The sequence below is a fragment of the Anguilla rostrata genome, chromosome 3 (genome assembly GCF_018555375.3).
Source record: "Anguilla rostrata isolate EN2019 chromosome 3, ASM1855537v3, whole genome shotgun sequence".
Lineage (NCBI taxonomy): Eukaryota > Metazoa > Chordata > Actinopteri > Anguilliformes > Anguillidae > Anguilla > Anguilla rostrata.
The window spans coordinates 33,364,008-33,378,399 of NC_057935.1; the positions used below are offsets into that span (position 1 = coordinate 33,364,008).

Consider the following 14,392-nt stretch of genomic DNA (forward strand, 5'->3'; position numbering starts at 1 on the left):
AAATGAAAGTGCAGAGATTGCCAGCAATTGGTCGAGCATATCACATGGGTGGCTGTGTTGGCTATGTCCCATTTCCTTGTCTGATTAAGCTGACAAATTCTCTTCCCTTTCTTCTTTTCTTTTTTTGCAGCGTTTACAGTATAAACTAAAGCAACTTTGAAATAATCTACGTCCATCTGTCCAAGTTTCTGCTCCTTTACCTCAGCCATTGCAATTTTATGTTTGGTGAGGTAAAAATTGTCAGTTTTGTGTTTCCCGAGGTTATGAAAAAACGTAGAATCTGAATCTGCTCCCCCCACTGGTATGGAGTGTCACTAAACAAGCAGTCCAAAGCTGAAATGTGTATACACACCTTTGTATGAGGTCATTACCGTGTTCGGCTGTGGTTCAATTTCACCTGGGTTCGCCTTCTTATCAAGTGAACTCCCACCTTTAGTCACCATACCAGGACCAGAGCTCAAACTGGATGTGGCCCTGAGGAGACCCTTCTCCCTCATAACTGAACAGACATGCGACTCACAACTTCTAGCTCCATATTGTACTGGGCTGCATAGATGGCCACGCTGGGAGCCGTGGGGAAGACTCCGTAGATAAAGGCAAAGTTGGAGAGGCTGCTGTGGTTGAGGGAGCTGGTGTTGTCTGTATCCAGCAGCTCCACCATGTCCCTGCAGATTAGCGGCATCACCAACCTAAGACAGACAGAGCAAGACTGTCTCACACTGTCTCCTATAAGCACCTGTCTCCTATGTTCACCTGCAACAATTAGTGATTGACAGCGACTTTCGCTCCATACATTCATACTATTTCAGACTGGGTTTGTGAATTATGCAGTGCAGCGTCCAGCAATATTCCCATCCCTTGTAGGACAGAAATGGCCAAGCACTGAAATAGTAACTACATATGAGAAAGATTGCCATGGCGAAAAGCAGGTCCTTAGATCCGAGTGTCTACCATGAACTGCATGTGCATTTGCATTTTTTTTTCATTTGTATGTTGCCAAGTGGTGTCATGCTGGGTAAATGTCACGCCCTGCATTAAAAGTAAAAAAAAAAAAAAAACAGAACATGGTGTTCCATCAATATGTATATCACTGCATGTTTGCACTGACAAAGGTTTATCTTCAAATGCATAAGCCTAATAGCAAATAAACATTTTTCAAGGAAGTTCCTGCCCTCAACTCTCTCTCTTACTCTATGGACAAAACAACCTTTGAGAGAACAGTGACATAATTTCACCTCAAACGATCAGTACCCTCTGTTCGCTTAGTCACTGTACGTGTGCAGATACTCTACCGACAATGATAAGGGTCAAATGTAAGATGTTAAGAACACACCCACATTATGAAGCCACTACAATGTTGCATTTAAATAAGTCTTTATCTATCAACTTTCAGAACTAAGAGCCAAAATATTATTGGACTTTAGGTTGGACAACAGAATCAAAACAACTTGAATTTCTAAGTGCAGTGTTTGAGCAATAACAGCGTAAAGATTCCAACATGAAGACTGTGACTGTCCTTGTACAACATTTATGCAAGAACATTCACAAATAGATAAGCTTGTGAACCATTTGCTAAGGTCATACTAAGGATAAGACGAACTCAGTGCCTTATGTAACCTGGTATTCTGCTTTTCACAAAGTTGTTTCAACATGTCATGTAGCCTTATATAGATGCAGCATTTTAAGCAGTCACAGAAAAAACATGCTTGTTCCCCATATGTGAATTCCATCCCTGTGGAACATATAATTAGAAGCAGATTTTTACATGTTTCATAAACAGACACCACTCCACACAAATGATTATGTTTTTTTATACGTAGTTATATGTAGAATTGTCAAGAAGCAATTATTATATTGTGTCACTCAGCCTTAAGTGTGGAAAATATTAAATGCTAAAAGGAGCGAAAAGGGGGCTGTTAGTGGTTTGCACTTCCTGGTGTGAGTCACATGCCCTGACTGCTACATACATGGCTGCCTGTTTACAGCAGTGCTGGGGGCAGGACACCATACTCACAGCTTGGCAGTGATGAGCAGGATCAGAGCAATGACAGTGGACCGGGTCAGCTTCCCCAGTTGGCCCACCATGGACAGGCCCAAGTAGAACAGTGCCGCCCCTCCAAAGGAATTGGCGAGACCATCCACAAACTCCTCCATGAAGGTGGGTACCCTCTGGCCCAGGAGGAAGTGAGAGACAATGCCAACGATCACCATGAACACTATGGGGTTCTTCAAAACCTGCAGAACCACCAGGCCCACGATCTGCATCTTGTTTCGCCGCTGGTCCGAACTCTCACGCCACTTCTGGATCTCACAGAAGGCAAACCCGATGGGGTTCAGGATCATGAGGGACACTGGTGCCACCAGGTAGATGTACTGCAGGTACTCTGGGTAGGTGTTCTTGTATAGAGCCTCCACTGTAAGGAGAGGACAAGTCGCAAATTTAACTGGACAAAACCAGACTGAATACTGTGTAATCTGTGTCTCACATATTTACTAACAGGTTCTCAGAGCATGTACCACAATTTCTTGTAGTCTAAAAATGACAGTTCAAATGAAAAGTATGAGAGAGAAGGAGAGAGGCATGAGTGTGTGGAGTATACGGGATGTTAATATATGTTTCCCCTAGAATTTTTCTCGGGTCTGGGTGGCATGTACTGAAAAACCGCTGAACAGACGTGGCAAACAGGATGGCCTATTGGTGTGGCTGGCTTCAGTCGTATGGCACAGTGGGGGGTATGCAAAATATGTGCTTTCAAGGGTAGTGTAGAGGTAAAAGAGGTAAAAGTCTGGGTAGCGTAGAGGTAAATCGCCTACCACCGCAGCGGTACTTCCGGCTTGTTCAGACGTTCCTACGAACACAGTTGGCAGTGTTCACGTGTGGGAAGCCGGTGAGGGTATGAGTCCTGATCGTTGCATTAGCAACTCCTACTGGTTGGTCGGGGCGCCTGTTCAGCAGGGAGGGGATCTGGGGGAGATAGCGTGAACCTCCACACACGTTACGCTCTCCCAGTGAAACTCCTCGCTGTCAGGTGAAAAGAAGCGGCTGGTGACTCCACATGTATCGGAGGAGGCATGTGGTAGTCTACACCCTCCCCAGACCAACAGAAGGATAGCGCATCGACCAAGACTGTTATACACACGGAAACTTTGTATAACGACTAAATTGGGGAGAAAATGGGAGGAAAAAAGAATATGTGCTTTCAAATTTCTGTTCGCTTTGTATATTCAACACTTGATGATTTAATGAGCTGTGTAATCTATGTCACATTATAATTAAGACTCCAAAATTGCATACAGACTTTAACAATTTTACAAACTTGAGTGACAAAGAAGATTTTTAAAACATTAAATTAAAATATATTAGATCAAATTAAATTACATTAGATTAAATTAAATTTTACTACGGCTTGGCTGAAAACTCAATTCTGATTGGCTGGAAGATGTGCATTATGTAGGGATAGTGACCGAGGGCCTGGGAATTATGCACATATAACAGGGTGGTGCCATTGTATTTTTACAACCAACGCAAGCAAATTTGAGTGAAAAGGAGGATACTATATGATAGTATCGCGGTATAGGCGATTCTGCGTTACGCAATATATTGCAAGACAATCATCTACAATACCAGGGTTTTACCTGCATAGAGATTTCTCCACTAAATTCTGACCGGTGTTGGCTTGAAAAAACATCAGAAATACTAGCGCTGAGCACTGTCGATCTCTATCATTTGTAACTGCAACGGCGGCATTACTCTGAGGTGGCACAGTATCGCAATCAACACAATGCACCAGTAAAAGTGTTACAGTCAGCAAAGCTGCATCAGTTGTAAGTGCACGGTGCGAGTTCACTACATTTGCACAGGCAAAAATTGTTTTCTTTAGCACCCAAGCACATCCAACATTTTCAAAAAAGTTTCATAAAATAATCCTATCGGTTTAATGTTTTCAGCCAGTGGTAGGACTAGCCCATGTAATGCTACATCTTCAGCATTTTGCATGAATGCACTAGCATGCTGCTAAAAATAACAATTTGTGCCATAATGTGCCAACTCACTGTAATAACACAATAAATGTACAGGTATGTCGTTCATAATTTTATTATGACACTTGTAACAGCATGGAAACAGCGGGGTGAAACTGTGGGATCAGTGGGAGAAATAAGATACAAATAATGTTTTATTTGTATAGTATAATGGGTAAGGAACTGGTCTTGTAACCTAAAGGTCACAGCAAGGTACAAAACCTGCATTGCTTCAGCATATATTCAGCTGTATAAATGTAAATGCTATGTAAAAAGTTGCATAAGTTGCTCTGGATAAGAGCGTCTGCTAAATGCCTGTAATGCAATGTAATGTTTTGGAATTCATGGTTTTGTGATCAAAACAATGTTTTGGTACACAGGCTAATACTATTAACAAATGCTAGGCATGATTTTTTTTATTTATTTAATTTTTTTAAGTTTATTTATGTTAACCAAGACAGCTAGAGCAAGACATCTCGTTTTAAACTTTTCATTCAAATTAAGTGTGTTCTCTTTGAATTTCACAATGCTATGAAGGCCTGTGTAAATATTATGATCAATAAACAACACAAATGTCTGACACCGAAAGACAATTGGCTCAAAGAAACAGTAGCAATTCTTTTTGTGGCTAAAGTGTGGGTCACCACCCATTGTAATCTTAAAAAAATACGTTGGGATATCTGCCTTCATAGATCGCGTTGTATTTTTTCCTGCATTTTGGCTCTTTTTCTGCATAAAAGCGCAGAATCATTTTTGGGATTCCGCGTTATTGGGATCACTATGAACTTTGTGCATGAACAAGTGCAATGGACAAGTAAAAAATAAATGTGATAAAAAAATCTATAATGTAGCAGCAAATAAATTGAAGTCGCAGCCAGTCTTTGTTTGCGACGCACAGTCTGTTTCCCAGTTGTCTGCTTGTTACTAAGGCAGAGGTTAGAGATGTCTCGTTGACAAACATCTCACTAGCTCTGCATCGACCACAGAAAAGGCTAACGTATTTGTATTTCATTATATTAATACGGCCTCATTTCAAATATTACCTTTAGACTTGCCACACAATCAGAATTCCTTAATCACAACAATTGGGGGCAACATCCCAACATTGCTTCACCTAATATTCCATATTTCTGCTTTGCTTCCTGCGACTTGGGCTACAACTGTAAATTGGATCGCTCTAAATGTCGATAGGGACTACCTTTTCTCATATTAAAGGCAAACTATGCAGGATTTCTTTCCTTGCTTTGCTCCTGTGTTTACAATCAAAAACATCTCCGCCTCCATTCTCAACCCCGCCTACACCGCCAAGATGACGAAGCTAACATACTACGACTAGATATTTTGCTCTGGCTAGCAATGTCGGTGGCTTTATAACATTGTACTGCAGACTGCTGGAATCACATCTCAAAAATTTCAAAAATACAGAAATAACTTCACTGTATGAATACTGTACCGCAGAAAAATATATCCCAACACTATGCTGTATCAATGTTTTTCCCCACCTCTATTGTCTAGTGTGTAATCAGAATCAAACTCTGCAGCCTTACACATGACACTGAACCACTCTGGTTTACACACCAGGCAAAGAGAATGGGGAGTTTCCTTATATGATCATATGGTAATTTATGGTAATATGACAATCCACATTGCATCCACTGAAGTTATCCCCAATTCTGGAATACTGGCACAATTACTTTGAAAAAAACAGACCAAGGGTAGACATTTGAAGGGATGGGATTAACAAGTTAAACCATCATTTCTTGTGTAAAAAATGTATTTATATTGCCACAGAAAACATTGGCCTCAAGTTCAGAGAACAAGGCCTGAGGTTTCAAGTTCCTTGTGCAACCAGCTGTTGTAGTTCGCTCTATAGCCACTAGAGGGGGGGGGGATACTTCAAATATGGAAGGGGGGGGGGGGTAAATGGTAAATGGATTGCATTTATATTGTGCTTTCATCCAAAGCGCTTTACAATTGATGCCTCTCATTCACCAGAGCAGTTAGGGGTTAGGTGTCTTGCTCAGGGACACTTCGACACGCCCAGGGTGGGGATCGAACCGGAAACCCTCCGACTGCCAGACAACCACTCTTACCTCCTGAGCTATGTCGCCCCGGGGTGGGTTTGGTGCTAGATTTTGCTACAAGTGGTGACATGCTCAAATTAGCTACTGATTCTAGTAATAATTTGCCTTAATTTTCATTATGGGAAAATCGTCTTCGGGCACACCATCTAATTCAAACTTATTACAACATTGATAGCTAACGTTCACTATTTGGCTATGGAAGGCAGTATTCATGCAACACTAGCTAGCAAGCTGATTATTGAAATAGTTGATGCAGTCATATTATTTTGGATTATAGGTAACATTATGTACAAACATATCGATACAATGATCATGAACATTAGGTTGTAGTATTGACAGTGCAAACAAGAGACAAATACAGTGAAATTGTGGTTTCACAAGAAAATATAAAATATCAGAAATTTATTTTCACTTCAAGAAGCCTAAGAGAAGAATCAACAAAGATAAAGAAGTCTGAGATCCACTCCACTCTAATGTGTGGTCAGCGTTCTGGCACAAAATGGCTGCCCTGCATCACCCATGTGGGTGCTTCACTTTGGTGGTGGGTGAGGTTAGTTCCCACACATCACTGTAAAGCACTTTAAGCGTTCAGAAAAGTGCTATATAAATGCATTGATTCATTAATTCATTCTATCAATACCCACATGCCATATGATTGCACTCTCGCTTCAGAGTAACAGAAAGAGACTCTCATCGAAACACGTTTCCTAGGCAACAACACAGAAATTAACTAACATACAGTGCCTTCGAAAAGTATTCAGACCCCTTCACCTTTTCCACATTTTGTTATGTTACAGCCTTATTATAAAATTGATTAAATTCATTTTTATTCTCATCAATCTACACACAATACCCCATGGTGACAAAGCGAAAACAGGTTTTTAGAAATTTTTGCAAATGTATTAAAAATCAAAACCTGAAATATCACATTTACGTAAGTATTCAGACCCTTTGCTCAGTACTTTGTTGAGGCACCTTAGGCAGCGATTACAGCCCTGAGTCTTCTTGGGTATGACACTACAAGCTTGGCACACCTGTATTTGGGGTATTTCTCCCATTCTTCTCTGCAGATCCTCTGAAGCTTTGTCAGGTTGGATGGGGAGCATTGCTGCACAGCTCTTTTCAGGTCTCTCTAGAGATGTTCAATCGTGTTCAAGTCAGGGCTCTGGCCACTCAAGGACATCCACAGTTGTCCTGAAGCCACTCCTACATTGTCTTGGCTGTGTGCTTAGGGTCATAGTCCTGTTTGAAGGTGAACCTTCGCTCCAGTCTGAGGTCCTAAATGCTCTGGCACAGGTTTTCATCAAGGATCTCTCTGTACTTTGCTCCGTTCATCTTTCTCTTCATCCTGACTAGTCTCCCAGTTCCTGCCACTACAAAACATCCCCACAGCATGATACTGCCACCATCATGCTTCACCACTGCGATGGTATTGGCCAGGTGATGAGTAGGGCTGTGTATTGGCAACAATCTGGCGATACGATACGTATCATGATACAGGGGTTACGATTCAATATACTGCGATATATTGCGATACTGTAAGCAAGGCGATATATTGCGATTTTTTAAATCTAATTTTAGGAAAACTGTCATAGTATAAAGAACACACCACCATATGCATAAAATCTGAGTAAAAAAAGTCTACTTGTTTACAGTGAAATGGCTTAAGATAGATTACAACACTGCTATCTAGCGGATATACATCCAAATGTTGCATCCGGTCTTAATGGGTTAAAAATCGATACAGTGTTTTTGAGAATCAATACAGTATCACAAAACATAATATCGCGATGCTCAAGTGTATCGATATTTTCTTACAACCCTAGCTATGAGCGGTGCCTGGTTTCCTCCAGGCGAGATGCTTGGCATTGTGGCTAAAGAGTTCAATCTTGATTTCAACAGACCATAGAATCTTGTCTCATGGTCTGAGAGTCCTTTTGGAAAACTACAAGTAGGCTGTCATGTGCCTTTTCCTGAGGAGTGGCTTCCATCTGGCCACTCTACCATAAAGGCCTGATTGGTGGAGTGCTGCAGAGATGGTTGTCCTTCTGGAAAGTTCTCCCATCTCCACAAGGGAACTCCGGAGCTCTGTCAGAGTGGCTATCGGGTTCTTGGTCACCTCCCTGACCAAGACCCTTCTCCCCCGATTGCTCAGTTTGGCCGGGCGGCCAGCTCTAGGAAGAGTCCTGGTGGTTCCAAACTTCTTCCATTTAAGAATGATGGAGGCCGCTGTGTTCTTCGGGACCTTCAATGCTGTAGATATTTTTTTGTACCCTTCCCCATATCTGCACCTCGACACAATCCTGTCTCGGAGGTCTACGTACAATCCCTTCGATTTCATGACTTGGTTTTTGCTCTGACATGCACTGTCAACTGTGAGACCTTATATAGACAGATGTGTGTCTTTCCAAATCATGTCCAATCAATTGAATTTACCACAGGTTGACTCCAATCAAGTTGTAGAAACATCTCAAGTATGATCAATGGAAACAGGATGCCCCTGAGCTCAATTTTGAGTGTTATAGCAGAGGGTCTGAATACTTTTGTAAATGTGATATTTCAAAAATTTGTAAAAACCTGTTTTCGTGGTTACAGGGTATTGTGTGTGGATTGATGAGAATAAAAATGAATTTAATCCATTTTAGAATTAAACTGTAATGTAACAAAACATGGAAAAAGTGAAGGGGTCTGAATACTTTCTGAAAGCATTGTATAAGAATAGTGTCACTCAGGGGCTCCCAAGCACAAATTTCTTGACCTGGTAATGGTTCTTCTTGGCTTGGAGGCCTGACAAGCCTGTACAGTTGTAGGGGAAACACCATATTCTTCAAAATAATGTTAATTACAAACAAATGAAACCCCACAAGATGCACATTTTCTTGTATAGTAATTCATCTAATTTTTACTGTAATGCATCCTTTCCTACAGAAGCCCTGACAGGCAAAGTAAAAAATAAAAGAAATTTAAAAACTGTCAACATCAGCCAAAACCATATGTACGAGATAAACTTTGTTTTTGGTCTACTTTGCTTCAATTTTTTAAGCTAAATTGTGTCACCTTCACAGGCAGCAAACCTGCCCCTGATTTCTCAATAATCTTGAAGTGCTCTAAACAGGCAACCCTCAGCCTATTAAATAGCTGCAACATGTTGAGGCTTTTCCTTTCTGGAAAATACATAAGTCAGTGCTGCCAGTAAAGGTGACACACATAGCCACAGGAATGCAGCAGAACTGGACCACAAGGTGAGACACACCAATGAGATTTGAATAAGATGTCCAACCGTGTGCACCAACACAGGACTTTTACTACACATATGGACAAAAGTTTTGAAAGTTAAAATTTAACAATCCATTCATTTGAACATAAAGGCTCTCCAATTTGCCTCCTTTTGCGTGGTCACCAAAGCTTCCATTTAATTTTTGAATTGAGAGAGAGGAAGGACCTGTGAAATTAACTGTGGTCTATCCTTTCAAATACCCGAATCTTCCCTATTATTTCTGAAGTTTAATCAAATTAGCGCTGCCTCATTGCGCAAATTCAAATATGTATGTCGATAAATATATGAATATGAAAAGGAGGTACACCATTAATGATGCCATTAAAAATGTAATAAAATCTAATCCAGCCAAACCGAGTTATATTGATTGATTGATTGATTGATTGATTGAAATTCTTTATTGATCATTAAAATACAAGTGCCCCCTCAAGCCAGAGATGCCCCAGATACAGAAATCATCAAAAGGATAAAAACACAATAAAGCCCAAAAGCTTATTTCCATTGTGGTCCTTTTAAGTAGCCATGCGTCACTTACTTTTCCAATCTTGAGAAATTATTAGGGTTGGCTATCAAAAAACAGTGCCATCAGGCACCAAGCAAAATATATTGGTCCTACCGAGTATTGAGAAATGTTGTACAAAACGTTCCCAAATTTCACTACTTCATGGTACTTGTTGACATGAACGCTATTTTCTCAGCCAGCCAAATACTACCAGCATTGTTGTATCCAGGCAACGTGACTGAAAAATCAAGAGGAAGCTCTATAGGTAAGTGTTGTGATGCCATGCCTTGAAGTTGCAGGCTGATGAGATCATGCAATCTAAAGGCTGGCTACATTTTGTTAAAATGGACACTGATAGAGTCAAAGGCAGCCATTGTGCAGCTACAGCAGCCACACGCTGAATACGAGACCCGACCAAGCAGCCAAAACCTGGCTTTATTTTTCTTCTGCTTATTTTGTCACTTTACAATGACATTACAGACAGGTGACAAATTAAAGGAAAAACCAACATAAAGTGTTTTAGAGTAAGCTGTTGGGCCACCACAAGCCACCAGAACTGCTTCAATGCACCTTGGCATAGATTCTACAAGTCTCTGGAACAAGTTTCTTGGCATAGATTCTACAAGTCTACTGGAGGGATGGAATACCATTCTTCCAAAAGATATTCCCTCATTTGGTGTTTTGATGATGATGGTGGAGAGCGCTGTCTAACACGTCGCTCAACAATCAACGTGGCTAGGTAACAATAGGTACGGTGGCTCTGAAGTGCAAAACGCAAAAACAAAAACTTTCGGCCCAGAGGTGCAGATGCAACATACAAAAACAAAAAGGAGTGGTCCTGAGGTGCAGAGGCAACATACAAAAACAAAAACATGCAGCCCTAAAGTGCAAAACACAAATACAAAAAAAAAAAATGCAAAAACAAAACTTTCAGCACAGAGGTGCAGATGCAACATGCAAAAGTGCACTTCGGGGCTACTAGTTTTTGTTTTCTGGGCTGCTTGTTGTTGTATGTTTCTGTTTTGCACTTCGGGGCTACTAGTTTTTGTTTTTGTATGTTGCATCTGCACCTCAGGGCTGCTAGTTTTTGTATGTTTGTGTTTTGCACCTCAAGGCTGCTCCTTTTTGCTTTTGCATTTTCTTTTTGTATTTGTGTTTTGCATTTCAGGGCTGCACGTTTTTGTTTTTGTATGTTGCATCTGCACCTCAGGGCCAATAGTTTTTGTTTTTGCGTTTTCTTTTTGTTTTTGTGTTTTGCACTTCAGAGCCACCGTACATAGGTGTTCAAATGGGTTGACATCTGGTGACTGAGTAATCGAACGTGCGCTTTCGACAATTCCCAACCCTATTTACTGATGTCTTTCCCATAGATCTAAATACAGATCACTTCAGTAACTGTTGCTATTGAAACACTAGCCAGTTGAGCAGTCTTTGTGAGTGAAGCTACTGCCATCCGTGCCCCAATAATGAACCCTCTTTCAAAGTCCCTTAGGCCTTTTCCTCTTGCCATCTTGATCCAAAATCAAGGTCACCTGGGCCTATTCAGCATTTTTATACATGCCACAGAGCATGATAGGATGGTAATTGCTTAATTGTATCATGCAGAACACCTGTATGGAAGCATCTGCATTTGTTATGTTTCTAAACTAATTTATCCTGGTTTTTCCTCTAATTTGTCACCCGTCTGTATATTTACAAAATAACTGTCATTTTGAATTGATATGTTGTTTACTGAATAAAAATGTTTACGAATAGTAAATACATCAGCTATAACAGTTTATAGAAACATAGTTGACGGATAAACCTATAAGGTACTTATACATATAAAGTATCAAAAAAGGTATAGTGAAGGTATCCTATCAAATTAAAGGCATCAGTTTTGGTACTGGTATAGAAAAATTACAGATGTCAAACCCTAGCAATTACATATGCTCATATTACTGCCCTAGTTCAATACATTCCTCACTGTTAATAATACAATTGAACACTTATTTGTCATTGGTTGCTTGAAGTACCTCACTCCTGGCGAAACCCTATAAGTGAATAACAATCCGTGGCTTTTTATTGGATGCTGGTCATTCACCCTGACTCCTGAAATTGATCCCTGGCAGAAAATGTAACATTGTTTTATATCTATGAGCTGGTTTAAAGATGTTCATTGGAGCAATTATCATCGTAATATCATTGCTGATGTATGTTGACAATTGTTTATTACATTCTGACAGATTAAATGACTTACGGAGGTGCAGTGTGTACATTCTATCTGACAACCACTGTGCACTTAGCCTAAAATTTAGGCCCTAAATGATAAAGACAATAATAAGACAGTGACTGTGCTTTAAAAGTGAAATGTATTGATGTTTAAAAAGGGGTACAAGGTTCCAAGGACTACACAGGAATTTTTTCAGAAAAGCTAGCAACGTTGAAGACAAGCTAGTCAACTCCCATTGCTCCAAACGCCAGTTACCCACTTTGTGTCCAGATCTCCCAAATGGCAACTCAAATGGAACCTCCACAGGAAAAAACACAAGTTCAAAATGCAGAAAATGGAAAATTACAAATATCTGTTTGGTTCCTGTTTTAAAAGTGCTTACTTTTGTCATTTTCATTTTAGAAAGCAGTTTCCTGTAAACCATACATTGTTCAAGCACTAACACTGAATTCTTCACCCATCCCTGTTCTGACCAACAAATAAAAATGAAGGGCTCCATTAATTGCACTGTAACTGTCCTACATCCACAAACTGTGTGTAGCAAAACAAATAGCTTCACTTATAAGTAAACATAAAACTTCTGTTTCTAAAGATTATGGTAAAGTGAGACCTGACTCCTCTTCTCAGACTTTAGGTTATGTCCGTATAGTGAGGGTGTAGTAGGCTAGTTCAAGAATACAAGTGATCTTTTCTTCAAAGATATTTAATAGATATTTCTTCACAGAAAGGCTTACTGGATTACTAATCTTCAAACACTGACACTATAAATTAATCTTGGCCCATTAACCTACATTATAAATATATGTAAGTATCTCCATGACAATGGTCAGGTATGTGGAATTGGTGTTAAATTAAGCTAATATTTTACATTCAAATAATCTTGACAGGTTTGGGATAAAAAATCTCCCTCTGAGTACAGGACTGTAGAACATTGCTATTTAGGTGCTGTGGGTACACCTTCTGGGAAACCCATTGGCACAGAAGACCTGAAACCTATCATAAGCACGAACATAAAGCAATGGAATAAGTTTCAGGAATAATAAAAAATGAAGCCTCTAACAGCATTCTCCTGTGTAGACAAATATTGACCACGAAAGAGACACAAAAAAAGTTTCCTCCACAAAACAAGGGACACGTGTGATACTCACCTATGGGGTAACCCAGTGCAAAGTCATTGCTTTGAGTGGCAAAGATGGAGAAGAGGCCCGCCTTGCCGAAGCGAGTCTCTGAGCCAGTGACCAGCAGCGTCAGAGAGCAGACTATGACAAACACTGTCACCTTGGCAATAAGGATGCTCCACAGGAAGGACCAGATTACGTTGCCGAAGTCCAGCAGCACCATGTTCTTGAATAGCAGGGCAGGCAATGCGAACTTGGACACAAAGTTCCCCAGACCCCTGGCCTGCGTGGATGTGATTATGTTTGCCCTCCCAGCGATGTAGCCACATAGAATGATACCAAAGCACTCCAGGAGCGCTGGGAAGAGCCTGTCAATGGACATACTGGGAGGGGAAGGTGAGGCATTGTGGGATACATTCAGACCCCATCTGGCAGCAGAAAAGTCTTCCATGATGGCTGTGGGTGATGAACCCTCACGGGTCAACTATGGGATCTGAAGATATGTGCTCTGTCACTGGCATCACAGCAGAACAACTACCTGCAGTACAAAAAAAGAGTAAGTGAACATTATTGCCTTAGACTGCCCTCTTTTAAGTCTGATTGTCAGTAAAATCTATCTGTTATATATGAAAGGTGAACTCATTTTGGATAAGGGAATTCCAAATAAATACTGGAAATGTATCAATTTCATAATAAAATCAATTATCTGTTCAACTGCAAGACACTAGCTGCACTATATGAATTTTTATAGTCAACTGTGTTACCACAGAGTCAGATATCTTACCAGAGGAAATTCAATGAGTGCTGTTCATAACGCATTGGCATTTAAATAGTTCTGGTTCATAATTTAATCAGCTGACAGGAGCCACATTTGCTGTGGCTGATGAAGTCTAGCAGAAACCAGCTTCTGCTCCAGCTGGAATTTGGTGATGGTTTAAATTCCTGTACCAAAGGCAACGTGGTTGCCATCTCAACCATCTTGCCAGCTTGACCATCTCCAAACCAGGTTTAAATCAGTTGGACCAGCTTAAAACCAGGATGGAACCAAGGTGGAATTTTCACCAGGGCACCCTGTACTCTTCTGATATCAGACTTCCAAGCTTAGTAGGACTTTGATGAGAGACCTCTTGGAAAAATTAAGTTTGCTGCTTGAAGTGGTGTTGATAGGCAGTGCTGCAG

At 40.5% G+C, this 14,392-nt stretch overlaps 1 protein-coding gene across 6 annotated transcripts in view; it reads right to left on the bottom strand.

Annotated features, from left to right (window-relative positions):
• Positions 1–14,392, bottom strand: part of gpr155a (G protein-coupled receptor 155a) — a 39,948-nt gene that overhangs the window by 24,466 nt on the left and 1,090 nt on the right. For all 6 annotated transcript variants that reach the window (XR_010328982.1, XM_064327224.1, XM_064327223.1 and 3 more), the window contains exons 2-4: positions 13,244–13,751; positions 2,015–2,414; positions 521–689 (exon numbers count right to left, since the gene is read on the bottom strand). Coding sequence is in view for 5 of the 6 variants with exons in the window: in XM_064327224.1 (XP_064183294.1) it covers positions 521–689; positions 2,015–2,414; positions 13,244–13,664 (990 nt within the window). In the remaining variant the exon portion in view is untranslated. The remainder of the gene's footprint in view (positions 1–520; positions 690–2,014; positions 2,415–13,243; positions 13,752–14,392) is intronic.